The sequence below is a fragment of the Toxotes jaculatrix genome, chromosome 18 (assembly GCF_017976425.1).
Source record: "Toxotes jaculatrix isolate fToxJac2 chromosome 18, fToxJac2.pri, whole genome shotgun sequence".
Taxonomy (NCBI): domain Eukaryota; kingdom Metazoa; phylum Chordata; class Actinopteri; family Toxotidae; genus Toxotes; species Toxotes jaculatrix.
The window spans coordinates 4,186,345-4,205,982 of NC_054411.1; the positions used below are offsets into that span (position 1 = coordinate 4,186,345).

The following is a 19,638-nucleotide window of genomic DNA, read 5'->3' on the forward strand; positions in this document are numbered from 1 at the left end:
TATTTAATGAAAACATCTTTTTTTGAGAATCTGTCTGAATAATTTTCCTCTCGATTGTGTGTTTTCATATTACATAAGGACAAAATTCTGCACCTGGGATACATGAAAACCTTTTCTTTCTCTGCATCCAATGATCTGCAATGCAAATGCAGCGCTGCTCATTTTGCCTTTCAAAATAAATGTTAGATCAGTCTGATAGTTACAGTTCAAATACCATTTTGTTATTTGATGTCAGTTTTATCACCTGCAGCTGGGATGCAGAAATATCAGGTCTGGCTTTCAGTCTACCTGAAGGATGACACACTTAAATAACACAGCAGAGAATTAATCGACTAGATGAAGGTGCATTTATTGTTTGAAATACTTCAAAATGATCTGGAAAAACCTATTATCTGCTGACAATTGCTCTTCTTTCTCATTATCTGTGTCCAGAGCTGCTTTCTCTCTGTACCTCCTCTTTCATTTATGACCTGAAGATAGTGTGAGAATGTGTTTTTACTTCAATTAACTAAGAGTTCCCAGTTGTTTGATGGACAATATCTGTTTATATTAGTGAGGGTAGGCTAAATAACAGAAACCTCTCTTTGTATATTCCAGTACAATTCAAAAGCACCACAAACAGAAAACTCCAAAACCAAACTTAATTTGGTGCACTGCCTCCTCCAAACTGAAAAAAAATACACAGTGGCCTACTCTTGAAAATTAAAATCCAAAATCAGTTTATTACATCATTTATTGATGAAGTGCTCAAAATACCTTGAAAGAGTATCTCGGGAGCACTTCATCAATAAAAGATGCAACGAACTGATTTTGGATCTTGTTTTTTAAGAGCACAAGACTCTCTCATGTCAGATCCTCTCCACTGGGTCTCAACACAAACTGAAAGACTGCACAAAAACCACTTGAGATGAGGTCAGCTGCAACATGAGATCAGTCAGGGGTGTCTTTATACTACCTGTGTGCCTGAAACTATAATTATGCATTAACTAAAAATAGAAATTCTTAGATTTAACATATACATAACACAGACTCAGTGTTCTCTCTGATTAAATTAGGGGCAAAAAAAAAAATCCAAGGGCGACCCGTCCCTTTTACGACTGTCCTTTGGGAGAATACTGGTCCAGGAAATCCTCCACTGTAGTAGCCATCTGATGTCTAAATCAATAAGAGGGCTTCACAGGAAAGAGGAGAAGCACAGATTTAATGTCTGACTTAAAATGGACAAAAGCCTCAAGACAGTGAGTAGTAGATTTAATCTATTTAAAGGAAGAAGTCCAGAAAATGAGGAGATTTCAGGAGAAATATTTAAAATTCTAATGAGCACTCTTCTGTTATTGTTAATTTACTGAACATTATTACCTCAGTTTAATAAAGCTTTCAATTTGGCGCAGGTTAACAGAAGCACAAAGAATTACTTTGGCCCATCTGCAATTCAATTAGTCAGTGTTCCTCATGCTGCCCCCATTAGAGCATGTATTAGACCAAATATGCACATGGCTTGTCCATCCAGTAGATGGCACAGTCTAACTTGAAAGCACAAAGATCCTCCAACCTTATCACTTGGGACGTGTGTGACTCTCGGTGCTGTTAATCATACAGGGAGGACCAGCGACAATGTAAAGGCAATGTAAGCACTTCTGAGAAATGAATGAATACATTAATGAACACATTAATTAATATATCAATAAAGCCCCACACTGATTAAATTGACCAAATGAACTCCACTGAAGAGTCAAATTGCCCCCATCATCCATCTCTCCCTCCCCCACTCTCTCTCTCTTTCCACACAAGCGCAGTCTTGTATAACTCTCCCCTCCTTTCTCCCTGCCCCCTTCTCTCCCTCTCCTCACATCCCTCCCTCCTCTCACACACGCTTACACTTCCCTCTCCATCCTTTACAGCCCACCAGAAGCTGTGAATGGTAGACAGCTCCTCGTATTTCGCTCCGCTCGTGGGAATCACGCCGGTCAGAGTGAGTGGAGACCGAGCAGAGCGAAGAGTACAGTCAGCGATCCTCTGATGTCATGTAAAATAATTGGAAGACCGGTGGATATTTTTAAATAAAAGGATAACAGCTGTGCTAAAAAAAAAAAAAAAAAAAAAGTAGTGACATACACATGTTTTGTTTTGTTCTTCATTCCTTGGATTTTTATGCGCGCTAAAGTGGCCATGGCGCATTTTACGCACTGCAGGTAACCAGTGTTTGGGAGCTCAAACAAACAAGAAACATGGATTAAAAAGCAAGTAAGTTTGCCTTTACTTCGGGAGAGCTCAAATGGCGGCACTTCGTAGAAAATTTGGTGAAGACTACCAGGTGGTTAACACAAATCGGGCTACCACTTTCTCTGCTCCGGTGAAGAAGAAACGCCAGCGCTTCGTGGACAAGAACGGCCGCTGCAACGTGCAGCACGGAAACCTCGGCGGAGAGACCAGCAGGTACCTCTCTGACCTCTTCACCACTTTGGTAGACCTAAAGTGGCGATGGAACCTGCTTATCTTCATCCTTACTTATACCATTGCCTGGCTGGTCATGGCTTCTATGTGGTGGATCATCGCTTATATCAGGGGAGATTTAAATCACGGCCACGACTCGTCCTACACCCCCTGCGTGGCCAATGTTTACAACTTCCCCTCAGCTTTTCTGTTTTTCATCGAGACCGAGGCCACCATCGGCTACGGCTACCGGTACATTACAGAGAAGTGCCCTGAGGGCATCATCCTCTTCTTGTTCCAGTCGCTGCTGGGCTCCATAGTGGACGCTTTTCTCATCGGCTGCATGTTCATAAAAATGTCTCAACCTAAGAAACGCGCAGAGACGCTCATGTTCAGTCAGGACGCGGTGATTTCTCAGCGAGACGGCAAACTGTGCCTCATGTTCCGTGTGGGAAACCTGCGGAACAGTCACATGGTGTCCGCTCAGATCAGGTGCAAACTCATAAAGGTAAGCTCACAAAGACAGAGACACTCTGATGACAATAACACTCTGAAAACTAATTGAAACCCAGTGATGTAGATTAATCACATCTTCTTCACCAATAAAGCAATAAAATAAAAATGTTACACGAAAATAAACATGCAGTGAAATTAACTTATTATAACTTATCAGAGTTCCTGCTGCTGCACTGGCCAGGACTATCTTATCTCAGTGGTGTGGAGCACTTTCTTTGAAGTATTACACTCTGTAGGCCTGTGCAAATAAGCTTGGAGAAAGTGAAAAAGCAGCCATTTCTTTTTTTTCTTTTTTTTGCACAGTGGCTTCCTCACTCATTTGAGTTCATGTGGAAAAGAAACAGCTGCACATTGCACATCAATGATTAAAATTAACCCTCTTCTTTATTCAAAGGGTAATACTAAGTAGGTCCCGCCATACAATATATGCCTTGTTAAACTCAACAGGCTTAAGGTAGAATTACCATAATCCTTCAGCTGCAGGATGGTGAGGCTGAGTGGCAGCCAGGTGCATCCCAAACCACAGAGATAACAAAGCAAAGGGGGTGATGGGAGTGTTGGTCTTTGTGGGGGAGCGCTGCAGTGAGGATAGTCAACACAGTGTCCAGCGACAGTTCCTTTTCAGCTGGTGACACCTGGACAGATAGGTGTGTGTCAGTAAGCGGACGTGACAAAGTAATGGCCCCCTGAGGAGGAAAGTTAGGCTCAGTGAATCAGTAGTGGGAGGGAGCTTCAAACACTATCGCAGATCACTGGAGTCAGTAAAACAGCACTCCAGGGAAAGAGCATGGTGACATAAAAAGTATTTACGACAACCATAAAGAAAAGCATTATTTTTCTCCCTTTTTTTTTTAAGGGTTTGTTACTTTATTTCTCTTCCCTGAGATATAAAACATGTTACAAAACATCACAGTGTTTGAATACAGCTGCAACAAAACTCTGGACCAAAAAAATCTGCATATCCACTGATAATAATGTGGTTGGTTTGAAAGCTCCTCACTGACTGTGCCACGTCGGTTATCCACTAATGAAAAACTCGGCAGATTTTTGTGGAATATAGCTAATGAACCTCACACTCTGAAAACAAGCAACAACGCAGAAAATTACCACAAACAGTTGCACGGTCGACTGGCTGCTCTTTTAATTATCATAATAGAGCTCCTTTCAGCCACATCCATGTTCAATGTGCAAAATGGGCCATAAAGAAGACAAACAGCATAGAGAGGTGCTTGGAGCTTGTTTATGTCTGTGTTCCCCTCTGCACAGGCACATCGAGCACAGCATTGGTCAGCTTAATGATGCATGCAGGCAGAGAGGGAGGCAGGGAGGACCGAGCTATTCCACAGTTACAAGTATGGAGGAAGTGAACAGCCCAATAGGCATAAAGTACAATCACACGTCTACACCGATTTCCCAAGTCTCTCCTGTAAAGCTGAGCAGTGAGCTCTCAGTATCTCAATAAGACCCTCTCCATCTGTGTAACACACCCATGATATTTTGAACTGCTTGCGTATCAACGCGCTGGATCTCATAGTTAAAAATAGTCTATTTTAGGTGTGTTAAAACTGAAAGACAGAACTATTTTATTTTTACAGCAATAGCACTCAGATCTACAGAAATAATCAGGATTTATGTTTCTTTCAAATAAAGGAGACAAGCCACATTGTAAAGGAGACAAGAACAGATGTGGCATCGCAAAATAAGTGAAGCTTGGGGAATTTTTATACTGCAGAACCACAGTCTTTTTACCTTTCATTCAGGGCTGCAAGAAATACAATCAGTATAAATTCCAACACCTCTCTGCCAACCCCTCATCATTTTTACACTCCCTCTCTCTGTGAAATACAATAAAAACAGCATCCACTGTGTGCTCCTTAGTATTTTTTTTATTTTTGCTCCAGGGCTTTGTGGTCTAACCTTATTCTTTCGCTTCAAAGACTCTCTCACCGAGACAGAATTTTTGCAGCAGCTCTGCCAGAGCACAGAACACACACACACACACAAAAAACCCTGAAAATAAGTGACTCATCGTGCATGAACAATAGCACTGTTTAAACTGAGCATACCTTCACATATAACACATCACATACAATATTTAAAAAAAAACCTTAAATAAAAAAACTGAAGCAGTCGTATATTAGACTGAATGTTTTCAATGCAATGCCTGTGTAGAAATGCTGGTGGTGCTGTTGAACTGCAGCCCTCTTCAAGTCATGCCTCATATACACCAGTCAGCCAAAACATTAAAACAGTCACCAGTTTTAATGTTGTGACTGAATGACATATACACACAGTCTACTTATACATACTTATATATATATACACGCACTATGTGTATAAATATCTGTGTAAAATACACATTACAGGCAGAGGAATCATCTGAACTTGCATAGAGACACTGTCAGAGAGTTTTTGTGATGACTTGTTCATGAAGCTGTATCTAAAGCAGAGTAAATGAACTGTCACATAAAAATCTAACCAGATGCACTCAAAACTTTTCCATGAATCAAAACAATACAGTTTGTCTGACACCACCTCGTACTATGAGAATCTGATTTTGAGTATTCTCTGAAACTTTTGTTGATTTTCATAATTTAAACTCCAAGCTGGCTGCATTTTAGGTCTGAATATTATATACACTACTGTTAGTAATGGCCATGTATTGTAACCCTAGTTGTGTGACTGCTGTCTAAGTTATTTAATGGGACTTTATGAAGCACTCGCCCTTGCAGATATGAGAACAGAAGGTCTGAATGTGTCACAGTAAAGTTGCCTCTCATGAACCTGAAGTTATAGAGGTGAAAGTACTTCATTTACTGAGTGAATTCTTTCCATGCCTAGTTTTTCTCATTCAACTTGTTAAAGTTATCATAAAGATTCAGGAGGCCATTGACCGTGATGATCAGCTTTTTCCCCGCTCTGTTTGAAGAACTTTTTCTGTATGAGCGCTGAAGTAGAAAACGCCTTGAATCGAGTGTGACTGGTTGTCTCCGGTTTATAGCTCTGGCACATTAAAGGGCATCTGCATAAAGCTGAACCTTTCTCAGCTTCCTCATGTTTCACTGTGGACACAGTGGACATAGTGTTGCACTCAGTCTTCAATCTCAACCGTCCACCGATCACTTGAAGAAGCCTACTGGTAATTTTATTCTCAGTCCCATTCATGTGGTTGCGGATGTTGCAAACACAAAACTGCTCTTAGTGCAGTACAGTACACGGCAGAGGTACCAACCTTCCTCCTAGTGCAATAACCAAACCCACTGACCTTTGGTTAGAAATGGGCCTCTGGCAGTCTGCCCATGCCCAGAATTTAGGTCCCTCCTTTCTCTCTACTGATGCCAAAGAAGTGTTTTTGCCTGTCTGAGCTTGGGCTGTTCTGGGGTCAGTTGGTTTCCAGTGGAGGAGCAGGAGGCACCTTCTGCTTGCCTCTGGAGTCAGTAGTGACAAAGAAAGAACAAATGTCCTCTATATCTGCAGCAAAGAAGAATGTCATCAATATGATCTTTGTCAGATAATGGCTGTGAAAGAAATCCCATCATGGCACCTTACAGCAAACAGTGCCTAGCAATCAAGACAGTCTGATGGGTCCTAGATACCTGCAGCAACATGCTCAGTGCGAATTGGTACATGTAACATGGCTGGTGTGAATCAGAGGTGGTGACAAAACTACTCTTAGTGCAGAACTGAGTCCTCAGATGAAGCCACAGTTCTCATTTCACACAGTCTAAGCTGCAGGATCATTATGTGAACTTACAAAAAGTGCATTTATTGTACAGCTGAGTTAACAGTGCCATTTTTTAAGAAGCAGATACATGCAAATATTAGGTTCAATGATCCATGGAGATGAGAGTTTAATCTAAAGCGTTCCTTCAGATGACAAAGCCCGTTTGAAACCACTTGTTGGCGCTGCAGTGTTTGGACAGTATGTCAGTGTAACAGAGCCCTGGTGAACTGTCGCACATGATTACAGGATGACAGCAGACAGCAGAAAGAAGGGAGAGACAGACCAATGGGAGCTGTCATCCTGAGTCCCACCATAAGCAGTTGAAATGCAGCTTTGCAGGGCATCCATGACAGCCTCACAGGGCATCCTGGTGGAACATCTCAGCTGAAAATATGACTCTGGTATTACTGCGAGGGTGGGAGAGAGAGAGTGATGGAAGTGATTGAAAGTGATGGGAAGTGGCCAGAGAGCTGGAGAGAAGCTCACAGTAAAACTATTTAGAACTATTTTCAGTGTATGAGTGGTCTCTTCTATTTCAGAGATATACAAGGGAGAGAAATTCCCACGGCTGTAGGTCTTCTCAGAGGATTGCAGGATGGGGCTACATATACTAGTAGCTACAAGTAGAATTGATTTCCATTTCTTTTCTAATAAGAATAGAGATGCAATTATACTATCAGGTTTTAGGGGGCTGGAGAAAGGCCACGAAGCAGTCATTGATTAGCAAGTCCCAGAGCCAGAAACTCTCAACTGCTCATGCTTCTCTCTCCTTTGTATCCCATTCTTGAATAATTCAGACTCTACACAGGTATAAAGAATGGTTTGCTGTAGGAGTGTACATGCTCAAAAATGCACAACTACACACACACACACACATACACAGACAATATTTCTCAGTATTTCTTTTACTAAGTTTTGTTTCTGAGGCACTCAAAGGAAGGCATGTGTGAAGTGGAGCGTGCATCATTTGTAATGTCTTAGCAAGCGCTAAAATATAGCATTATTATTCTTGAATGAACACTACATCTTCAGGCTCCTGACAATAATAATGTATGAGCCCTGTTAGAGTATTTTCCACATGCAATAGAAATCAGAGGCAGCACTGTCACAACAAAACACATTTTCGGCCAAGAACATTATGACACTATGTATACTGCCATTATGACTCCTGCCAACGTCGTTACGTGTCTCACCGAGAATTAAAAACACTTTCTAAGAACAAAAGAAAAACAAAAACAGACCATCAGCACATTCCCAGACTTAGTATTACCAAATAATGTCCAGTACTATTTTTATCCCGGTTTGCGTGTATCAACCGCTCTAATTTTTTAAGTTTGGTGGAGCATGAGCCTCCACAGTGGCCTAATCAGTGTGATTTCACATGCCTCCGGATCACAAGATTTAACAATCAAGCCAAATCTTACAGCTTCTGACTTTCCCATTTTCAAAGAGCTCTGAGAAAAAAGGCAGCCCAGTATCTGTAGAAAAGATAAATTAGTGAATTCCAGCAGCACAGGAATTGCTGTACACCTGCCTAACAGAGCAAAAGTTGCTGTATTCAGGTGAATGTGGAGCAAACGAGAGGACATAACCGAGGTTTAAGGATGTGTAATCAGGTTGAGCCTTTCTGGGTCCTATTTTGGACTAAATAGCTAACATGGTCAGATTCAGCTGATTCAGTGTGGATATCGTTAAACAAAAGTACATGTGTCCATTTTCACACTTTACGACTCTAGGAGAAAACTGCGCAGTCTACCCCACGCTGGATTGACCAATTCATTTCACTCACGTTTTCATTTGAGCAATTCATCTCACCCTTGCAGTCAAGGCTAGATTGGGTGAAATGTTAGACTTTAGCAGCGCCGGCTTGTCAGTCAACCTGATTGCATACAAGCTCCTCCACCCCCCCGCTTTCAGGCCACTGATTGATGAAGGCCTGGCAGAGCATGGAGTGGAGCTGAGTAGGAAGATCAGGCCACTTTAGGTCTAATCAATTTTACTTAACACCTGTCTTCATCCATGAACATCATCCACACCACGGAAACGTGCCTTTTGTGAGCATGAAACAAAACCACGTTGCCTTTCTAATGATAATGAGCAGCTGACATGTTGACTGGGATGGCGAGTATTCAGATGTGATGGGCAGAATTTTGAACAAAAACGTGTCCGCGTGCTCATCCAGTGATTCTGCTCTACCATCTCCCCAAAGGCATCGTAGAAAATGACTAAAACAACCCTGTCTGAATCCGTCAAGAGAAAAATCTGTTTATTTCTTGGAACAGAATGTCAGATTTACAGAAAAGACAGTAGACAAGCTCAGCTATCTCTGAATCTTTGTGCGAGAAGCGTAGGAGAGTGCCAACGGGGCCTGTGTAAGGAGCTTTGCCTGTCACCGTTCGTATACAGTCATCCATCTTTTTAATCTTAAGCGACAAAGACAGAAAGTGAAAAGTAGAATTTCCCTAAGCTAGCATGAGATAACCCACATTGAGGAACGATGCCAAACAGTATTCAGCGGCCTGTAAGCACATGACAAATGAACAATGCCCCCCTGACACGAAAGTCGTTCTGCAACATAAATCCAGAAGAGCATCTCATTGATATTCACAGGAGATAGAAATAGAATCCAGAGTTTTCTGGCAACGAAAAGTCTGTTCACGCACACTTCATTCATCTTTTGCATCTCGAAGGGATAAACTATAGGGCAATGTCACCGGGAGGTCAGGATGAAACTGGGCTCCGACTGGTAGCTGCCGTACAGGAGCGGCCTGTATGGTAGAAAAAGCAGAACCAAAGATGTAAACCCACTGAAACCCAGTTTATTTTGAATGAATCATTTGCATTCCTGTTATCCTCAATTCCCCCAAACTATTTGATAAAACAGCCAGCACCGCTGTTAAATATCTCTTGTAAATATTATGCCAAAAGCATGCTACTGGAATTACTTTGTGAAACTGGAGCATAAGTACACTCTGATGTTAGGTCCGAACAGTTCTCAAAGTTGTTCTTATTATAGTATATATATATATATACTTTATATTATATATATAACTGTCTGCTCAAATTTCTGTTTTTTTTCTGCAATGAAAACAATACTCTGAACACATTGTCCAATCATGACTGAGCAACCATAAATAGGGCACTGCATGTCTGTCAGGCTGTGACCGTTAGCATGCCGTGCTAACTAGCTGATTATCTACACTAGTAACCTAACCTAGTTTCTTCAGAGGCCAAGTAGGAGACACCACTGATCAACTACATGAGTGAACATGGGTTACAGGTTACATTAAAAAAAAAAAAAAACTTTGTTCACAACTTGCATATAGTATTTCCCCACTATGTGGAACCCAGTCCTGGCTGCCATCAGGGTTTAAGCTAACGTCTTAAGCTAACGTCTCTGCACTGCAGCAACCCCAGACAGCTTTAACCCAGATAGTGTTAAGTTTTTGTTTTTTGTTTTTTTTAATAATGCTGCAGCGGTGAAATGTATGTGTGCCATGAACACACTGTTAAATTGTAAACAAAGAACTTTGTCTTCTGTCCCAAGCTCAACAAAAAAAAAAAAAAAAAAAATCAGCCACAGAAAAGATTCCCCTCCTAAAACACATAACAGTCAAGGGAGTGAGACTCAGCACAGTTAACACAGACACAGTCAATTGCTGTAAACAGGTATTACCACATTTAGGTCTGGAACAAGCACATCTAGATGACACTGACTCAGTAATAAAAAAAAGCTAAAAAAGGAAAAATGTGTTGAATATTTTAGTATTATTTTTTCAGTTTTTTATTTTAATTTACAACAAGAACAGAAAATGGAGAAATGGAAGAAAGGGTTATATAGAAGGGGGTGGGACTGTGTGCGTATCTGTGTGGGAGATCATTATGAAGCTGTGTGTGGTGGAGGAATAGTGTGTGTGTTTGTATATGTGTGTGTATGTGTGGGGGCGGCTGGTGGCTGACGCATCCCAATTATTGGTTGGAGGTGAAAAGAATGTAGAAAAAGAGAAAAGGGTATAAAAATTTAGCATATCCTATTAAACACTGTGAAAGAAAATCAACTTTGCACTGAGGTTTCTGTTGTTTTTAAATGTTAATTGACTTAAAAAGAAAGTTTAGAAAGTGTAGAGAATTTTTCCTTTTTTTTTTTTTGCTATTTTGAGGAGAAAAGAAAGATAGTGTATATTAAAAACACAAACTGAAGTGTCTTACCTCAAAGGAATTCTGCCCTCCTCCTTATCTTAAATGTGATGATTTGCAAAGATAATCCTAACCTTTGAAGGTCCAAACCTTTGCTCTTTAATGACACAGAAAAAAACCTGAAACCTCTTAAATACATAAGCCATTTTTAGCTATTTTGGCCATTTTTATTGAGATATTTTACATTATTAATGTATTAAAGCTGGTGGAAAAGCTGCAGGCCTATTTTCTGACAGCAGGATGTAAGAGACTGGCTGCAAATTTAAGGGGATATGTGGGAAAGGGTAAAACAGACTGAGGGAAGAGGAAGGGTGAACAGATTGATTAGACAGTAAGACAGGAAAGGAGAAAATACATCCAGGACCTTAGTGCTGTACTCCAACATCATCTGGGCAATTAAATGCTTCCGCACCAGTTAACACTCTGTGGGCAAGTCCTATCCAAACATGGCTGTCTCATACGTCCGCCTGCAAGCTCTTCTACAAATCAATGTGAAGTGCCAAGCCTGTAGACACTGCACCAATGAGAGGAAAAAAAGCATCTCCCATCACCTTTTCAGGAGGGTGGCATATACACATTTATTTAGAATCGCACATTTTTAGACTGATGAAGTGGTGATACATTTACTCAAATATGTTATATATACGTAACAAGTGGTTTCCAACTTTTTTGACAAACAAAAAAAAAAGCTGTTCACCAGCATCCGTAATAGCCACTTTAAGTAAAAGATTTCAATACTTCCATTACTGGCCTGAAGGTACGTGTCCTATTTCATTAGACAAAAGGAGGCCAAACGGCATGTGTCTAATCCTCTCCTTGTCTCTTTCTTCTTCCTTTCTACCTTTATTTCATTTTCTTTTCTCTCTTTCCGTCTCTGTCCATTTTTCTCTCTCTCTCTTGTTGTCGACTGTCTTTCAGTCTCGCCAGACACCTGAGGGCGAGTTCCTGCCTCTGGACCAGTGTGAGTTGGACGTTGGTTTTGGGACGGGCGCAGACCAGCTCTTCCTGGTGTCCCCTCTCACCATCTGCCATGAAATAAATCCCAAGAGCCCCTTTTTCGACCTCTCCCAGCGCTCTCTCATGAACGAACAGTTTGAGATTGTTGTTATCCTCGAGGGCATCGTGGAAACCACTGGTGAGGAACCTTTTCCCGCCACTTCTTTCAGCTCTTTGTATCTTTTCCACTCCTATCCCATTCTCACTGTTTCTTTTCTTCCCTCTTCTCTCTCCCAATCTAAATGTAAATTCCTATATTAATATCAACCCACATAACATTCCTGTCTAATAGATACTCATAATCTAGACTGTGAGATCTCATTTCCCCATCTTCCCAGTTTTGCATATTTGAAGAACGCAGGAAAAAAGTGAGAATGAGAACAACACATGAGAATGACACCCTGATTGAATTATGAGGGATATTTTATTACTGCAGAATCGGTTTATGCCCGCTCTATGCATAATAAAACCCCGTGGTCATAGATGCGTGTGCACTTTGATGAATGACTCTGGGCTTTAGTAGAAGTTCCACTCCATTTTTCAGATGACAGCTGAGAGCAGAGGTAATTTTGAGCCTGTGAGAACCTGCTATACAGCCTCCCCTGTAAACTACAGGCAGCAGTGCTGGAGTACTCTCAGCGACAACACTGCTCTCTCTGTTGCATATTTAACAGAATGATTCTTCCCCAAAGTCCAATACAAATAAATCCATCTCCCTCTTTTCTTTTCAGCTCTGCTTCTATCCATCCACCATAACCCTCACTTTGCCACTGCTGTAGAAGAAACCACAGAGCTGAATAGGCTTAGAGCAGGAGGGAGGGATCAGCAGGGAAGCGTAGAGGCAGCCAGGCAACACAGTCTGTGCTCTGTTGATAATACCATTAAAGCAGGGTGCAGCTAGAAGTTTAGTGTCGCAGTGCTGTGGCACTCAGAGCTGAGGGGTAGAAGAGGGAAGCTCTGGCAGTGTCACCTTCAATAGGCCACGATATCCCATCATCCTCACACTAACACGCATCCCGTTAACTTCAACTCATTAAGAGTCATCCTCTCAAATGTAGCCGATGCTGACACATCTGTTCAGCACGTTGATCGTCTCCCCAACTCGTTCCCATTATGTGAGAACCAGATCTGACAGTCGCTCTGATACTTGTCAGTGTTAGTTCACATCTTAGAGGCAATATTGATTCTGTTTTTTAACAAGAGCATCCAGAGCAGGTATCAGCACCTATAGAGAATGGACAAATTTATCCTCTAACAGTCCAAAACCCAAAGACCCAAAGACCTAATCCAAAATGCAGTCACACTCCAGCTCTTGCATCAAAACTCACGTCCTTCTCCTGTTGTGATTAAAACATATCTGTTCATAATTGATAGGAACTTTCCTCAGATTCACCTGGATATAAGCCATAGTGAAGCACAGAACAGATATGTGGCAGTAAAACAGGACCCTGCCTGAACCGAATTAGACTGAACCCTGCCCAATCTGGAGTCCAAGGTTGGGTCTTGGTTCCTCGGAACCACAAGAACAGTGAAGACTTTAAAAAATAGAACAGAACAACGTGTGGAAAAGAGGATTCCCTAGTTCCCTCGTGTGTACACAACTGGGTCGTCAACATGGTTTGATATTTGACATTACTCATACTTTCAGTAATATGCAGATGACACACAACTCTATGTATGTGCTTGTGTTATAATTTAGATTCTTGCTACAAAGGTCTAATTTTAATAGAGTCTCACAGAAAAGTTGAAGCATCATAATGCACTCTCTAAACAATGCCAGGAATTTTACATAAAGCCTTCTTCAGGGACACCCTGCTCGCTGTCTGCCAAGCGTTTGCATAGATGTGCTAGAGGGCTTTTATTTTTATGCAAGATGCACTAAACATTAACCAGCTGTTTGAATACCCATATGACGCCTGAATGATGAAACAAAAGTGGCACGCCTGTCAGGCTCCAAACCCACAAGCTTCCCCTGCACTTGTATTACTGCTGTCTCACGCATCTACAGTCAGCAGAAATACAGCCAAGCTCCTGGTAGGAGAAGAGAATACAGTTGGAAAATTATCCCGGACTCACGCTCGTGATTAAAGCCTCTGGGCTAATTAAGAATAAAATGACCTTTGTGTAGATGTAGGACTGTTTCTCTGTGGATGAACATGAGTAGTGAGCCTGGAATAGCATCAGGCTATGACATAACACTGCACATATCATTCCTCAGAGGGACAGGATCAGACTCCTACTCTACAGCAAACTGTAACGTTTAGTGTGTAGTGTTTAACAGAAAGGCTCAAGTTGAAGCGGAGCCAGTGGATTAGAAAAAATATGGACTAAGAGCTTATTGATCGCGAAGGACTTTGAGCGAGCATTCAAATGTCAAGAAAATTATTTTACAAGAACTGAGGTCAAATGGGAAAAAAAGTGTGTTTAGGATGCTTGCAAACTGTTCTAATCCTGTATACAGCAGACACACAGGCACCAGTATCTTTGCTTGTCAATATGTCATTCTTACACTAATAAACAACTGCCAAAAGAGCAGGACATCTGAGCGTAAATAGATAATTGTCTTTGAGATGAGGGGAGAAGCCAGTAGAATTTGCAATCAAGACATGCAAAGACAGGACCAGAGTACTAAATTATTTTACTCAAGCACTGTTACTATGGTGAAATTGGAAAATATAAACATTTGTTGGGAAGGCGCAGATAGGTTGTCCTCCGTCACTTCTTTGATGTGAAGGAAGTCGGTATGTAAGTTCACTGTCTTCTTAAAAAGTGCTGAATGTGTCCTGGTAGTCTGCCTGGGGCTCATCAGCAGAATCTTGATCCACCTCTACTTCCTCAGACTCAGACTGATTATCAAACACACAGAGTGCTTTAAAGTTTGAGCCACTGTCTGTCGTGGTTCTCACCACCTTCCCTCTTATCTTGTGCTGAGAGTGGTCATTAAGGTCACCTGCTAGAACATCAAAGGTGTGGGACCCTCTCAATTGCTCGCAGGCAAGTGCAGCAGATTCAAATCACGAATCACTCACCATCTCATGGAAACAGAAACAGCACTGCTTTGAACTCTGGGAAATAATATCTAAAGACTATGAGACTTCACTTTTTGTAGTTGTGGGTAAAGATGTCCTTTTGTCTCATTTCATCTTCTTGGTTATTACTAGTTACAGAACATTAGAGGCGACATGCTTGTGGATAGAATATGGAAAGACATAAATCAGTAATAGCTGCTTTTACTATTGAAACAGCATTTAAATGTCCAGTATGTGACTAAATTGAACTAGATGGTAGACTGCACAGGAAGTAGCACAAAGCAGTGTTTCCACAAGCAATTAGTGGAAAAAGACATAATGAGAAAGAATGCTGCCCTTTCCCGTTCCTCCTTATCAACCAATAATTGTTTAGTCGGAGCTAAACCTCCATTTAATGGCAGTTATTATAAGTACTGCCCTGTCACTGTCTTGTAGGTATGACATGCCAGGCACGGACATCATATACAGAGGACGAAGTTTTATGGGGCCATCGCTTCCTGCCTGTGATGTCCCTGGAGGAGGGTTTCTTCAGAGTAGACTACTCACAGTTCCACAGCACATTTGAGGTACCGACACCAGCGTACAGCGTCAAAGAGTATGAAGAGAAGAATTCACTGCCCTCGCCTCTATCCACTCCCACCCCCGCACTGACTGAGAGCCACGGCGCCCGGCGTGACCGGGTGTTTTCCGTGGATTGCATCAACACTTCAGAGGAAAGGGGCCGTCAGGGAGGGACTGGGGGTCGACTGCCTAGTAAACTGCAGAGGATGAGCTCATCGGGGAAGGAGGACCTGCAGAGGAAGGTGCTTCTGCTCAGCTCCCAGCACTCTGAGAAGGCTTGCAGCACAGGAGACCTGCCCCTGAAGCTGCAGCGCCTCAGCTCCTCGCCGGGACCCGAAGCGGAGAATCGGCTGCAACTCAAGTCCCTTAAGGTGGGTTTGGAACCCATGACCCAGTCTACTGGAGACTTGTACCAGCACAGCCTGCCACCCACGCTGTCCCCTGCTCTGGGCCCTATGCACAGTCCTCTGCTCTCAGCTGGAGGGAGGCCAGAGGACAACCTGCCACCAAAACTTCGGAAGATGAATGCCGACCGCTGAAACCCAGACCGTCCCTGACCACAACACAGGACTCCCACTGACCTCCGACCACAGACGGACTGGAGGAGACTCACATTGGAAACGTTTTCAGAGATGTACTTTACCATGAGAGGCATTGATATGAAAAAAGACAGATGGTTTATTGACAATTTATTGATTTGTTTTTTTCTTGAGACACAACCTTTACTGGAATTACTGTGATTTTTGTGTTTCATAGCAGAGGCATTCACGCAGGCTTTGTTACACACAAAACAAGAAAACACAAATTTCATGCTTAATGCGAACTTGATCATTCTGCAAGAGTTGTGCATGTATACACTAAATCCATTGTTTAATGTATGCACCACTACACTTAATAGCCAATCTTAGTTTTATCTAAACATAAATTATATTAAGATGATAATAAATGATGTTTGATCCTTCTCTTCTCTGTGTTTTTATTGTTGTCACACCAAAAACTCACTCACTATGATTGTTTGTGCAACAATTTTGCCAGATGTCAATAAGTAATCCAACAGTGCCATGAAACGCAGTTTTAATAGGCCGTTGTTAATACTCTAATTTTGTCCCCCTTGGCAAGCGACACTTAATGCAGGAACAATTCCATAATTCCTCAGTGCATATAAGAGAGAGCGACAGGGAGGATAATGAGCTACGCTGCTGCGGAGAAAGAGAATATGAAGGGTGGTTATTGGAGAATGGAGGGTGATTAGAGTCAACCCATCGTTCCAGATACAGGAGTAATGTGGTCACTGAGGAATCGTGTCTAACAAACATACCCAAACTGTGGATTATGTGGTCTCCTCTCAAACGCATATCCGAGCAGACGGCCACAATCTTTGCTCAGGAGAAGTCTCAGTATTTTTATCTAGGTATTTAAGGTATAGATTTTATTTAATGGTCATATCTGGTCAGCTTTTCTATCACCAGTCAATGGGATCGAAGATTTACGGTATAGGACAATCTATGTCTGTCAAGAACTATAATGTTTTCTCGAAAATTTAATAGAAGACTGAGATTAGAGCAACAGGAAACAGAAGACACAGGCCTAAACTAAATCCAGGCACAACCAAAGGACCTTGTACGGACAAAACTCCACAAAAAGCTTCTTCAGCAGCACAGGGTCAGTGTATCTCAAGTGCCTAGAACACCTAAGCCTTAATTCACCACCGCAGCAGCACAAAGACAGGAAAATCAATGAAAGAGAGAGATTTTCCCTCCTTCAACTGCACACTTGTAGAGACCTTCCCCCATTACGATTCCAACAGCTTCGACCACCCACTCAGTTTACGCAGAGCCTAAACTGCTCTGCACACTCTATTCTTCTAATTTAGCTGCATACTGAGCATTGTGTTTGTTTGTATGCTTACTCACTACACACATGGCTTGTGTCACAGCTCTCATGCTGTGTATGATTTGCCAAATTACACAACAATGAATAGAAATGGTCTCATTAGCATATAGAGAACCGCAGATGAAACACAGACAAATAATAATGAAACTGAATATGATGATTTAGTAGAAAGTACAAACACTTGATAAGATTGACCCATTTGTTCAACGTATCTACCCTAAAGTCCAGGGGTCAGGTTCACAGAATTATTGGATTTTCCACCAATCTCACTCGTCTTTGTCACCATTCTGGGCAATTTTTCTATCAACATTTGATTATCTCTGGCAGAGACAGATGATGTCTTCATTCTTAATGGCACCTACAATTCTCTGATTGGATCAATTTTTTTTTTTACAGCCAGGGAAATAACAATAAATGAGCGCAAAACCAAACCTATCTGAATCACTGAAATAAAAAAAGTCTGACTTGCAACACTGGAGAACGCTTTAAAAATTCTGTTGTATACAACAGACAAAAGCACAGAGAGACAACTAACTGGGAAAAGGACCTGAGTATTGACATTATAATGTCGATAAAGTGGTTTGACGTTTATTTAAATTTTCCAAAAATGTCAACAACAAATGCAGAGTGATTTTCAAATATCCGTTCACATCTGTACATTATAAAACACAAAGCCAACAACTGAAAGACCAAGTGTCAGTTTAAGGCCTGAAAAGTTTCCTATATGTATAACAACCATAGAGCAAGAACCTCCTCCTCATTTGCTCTGAGATATTGGCCCTACATCAAAAAATACACAGGCACATTTTTATACTTTTAAACTAAAGTTGGCAAAACCCAAGCTCTTCCACTGGACTGGTTCAACTGCCAAACTGCCACAAACCCTCATTTATGGCTACTTACTTTACTCACTGAGAAAATACTATTTGCCTAATGACACTCAATAGACGACCTGTCAAAGCCACAGTCAACTTTTTGAGACCAATGCTAGAAACCCTCCCACGGTGGCACTGACAACTCTGCCGCCTCCTCTGCTCGCTTCAAAGAATGACACGGCAGACGTCGGTGACACCGCTTTCATCACCGCGTCACAAAGTGTGGAAAGGCTCATTAGGAACCCATCTCTCTGACTTCTCTACGCTGTCCTCCAACTCAAATCTGCCTCTGGCGTGTTAACATCAGCTCAAAAAATACGGGATTTAGAAAGTTCTAAATGACAAAGAACATCAGTCTCATCCCTGTCACAATAAGAGAAAAAAAACAAGGTACATTAATTTTCCATTATTTCCCATCAGATAAATTTGTGTATGTTTTGATGTACAGCCGATTCATTTACAATCCACAGTGAGCCATTTCTTTGTGCCGTGTTGCACCAACTGCGAGTGAATGGCTAATTAGGCCACTTGTGGCGTCTAAAAGGGAAATGTGCCCGACTGAGCCACCTTATTGAGACACTGTACACACATGAGCGTCTGCAGGCACACAAACACAAACACGCACACACAACAAAACAGATGCAGCAGCTGTCAATCAAAAACAAGGCACTCCTTTCCACCGCAGTCACCACAGCAACATGGGAACCTCTTTGCCCTGCAGCAGTGGGGGTAAGCATACAGCTGTATGTGTGTGTACGTGTGTGTGTGTGTGTGTGTGTGTGTGTGTGTGTGTGAGACAGATCATCATTGTATTCTTCAGTCCTCTCCTTTGCCCACTTTCATTTAACAGATTCAGGTACATCATGTGAGATATTCTGTGTATTAGTGTGTGTATAGTTAGTGGTGTGTGCAGATGAGCTGGACTGCTGATCTAAACCACAGATATCAAGCGTCTCATCTGCGGCAGCATGATTTATTTCTCCTTACCCATGGAGAGTAACCCTGTGGGAATCAAGAAAAAGAAAAATAGCAAATAACATCTGCAGCGCTCATCTTTCTGTGTAGCTTTCTAATTTCAACTTGTCTGCGTTACAATGGAGGTAACCACTGTTGACATGCTTTGAAAATAATGAATGGCTGACTGCATTGATTTCTCCATGCATATATTACCATAATACTTGCCCACGGCCGTTTGTGGGGAACGTGTAAATATTGGTTCTTTAAAGCTAGCATCTGTGGCTAGACTGAAGTGCTGGAATGAATAGTTCATCTTGGGGGAACGAGCATAGTCCCAGCATCCTCTGGGGACGTCCCTCTCTTTGCTCCGCCTAACGTAACCAGGCTAAGGATCGAAGGACCAATCAATACTTGTCTCACTGCCGCGACCCGACCCATGACCTGCGACGCAATCCGA

At 41.9% G+C, this 19,638-nt stretch overlaps 1 protein-coding gene across 1 annotated transcript; it reads left to right on the top strand.

Annotated features, from left to right (window-relative positions):
* Positions 1–2,275: 2,275 nt before the first annotated feature.
* kcnj19a (potassium inwardly rectifying channel subfamily J member 19a) lies at positions 2,276–16,086 on the top strand. The gene is made up of 3 exons (XM_041062492.1): positions 2,276–2,941; positions 11,789–12,005; positions 15,331–16,086. The coding sequence occupies exons 1-3, from the start codon at positions 2,276–2,278 to the stop codon at positions 15,993–15,995; spliced, it is 1,548 nt and encodes a 515-aa protein (XP_040918426.1). The 3' UTR covers positions 15,996–16,086.
* The last annotated feature ends 3,552 nt before the right edge of the window (positions 16,087–19,638 follow it).

What these genes read in the sequence shown, in the direction of transcription:
- kcnj19a (XM_041062492.1), top strand. Translation starts at nt 2,276, where the DNA reads ATGGCGGCACTTCGTAGAAAATTTGGTGAAGACTACCAGGTGGTTAAC. An exon ending in TCAGGTGCAAACTCATAAAG is followed by an intron (nt 2,942 to 11,788) that starts GTAAGCTCACAA and finishes ACTGTCTTTCAG; the next exon opens with TCTCGCCAGACACCTGAGGG. An exon ending in GGGCATCGTGGAAACCACTG is followed by an intron (nt 12,006 to 15,330) that starts GTGAGGAACCTT and finishes ACTGTCTTGTAG; the next exon opens with GTATGACATGCCAGGCACGG.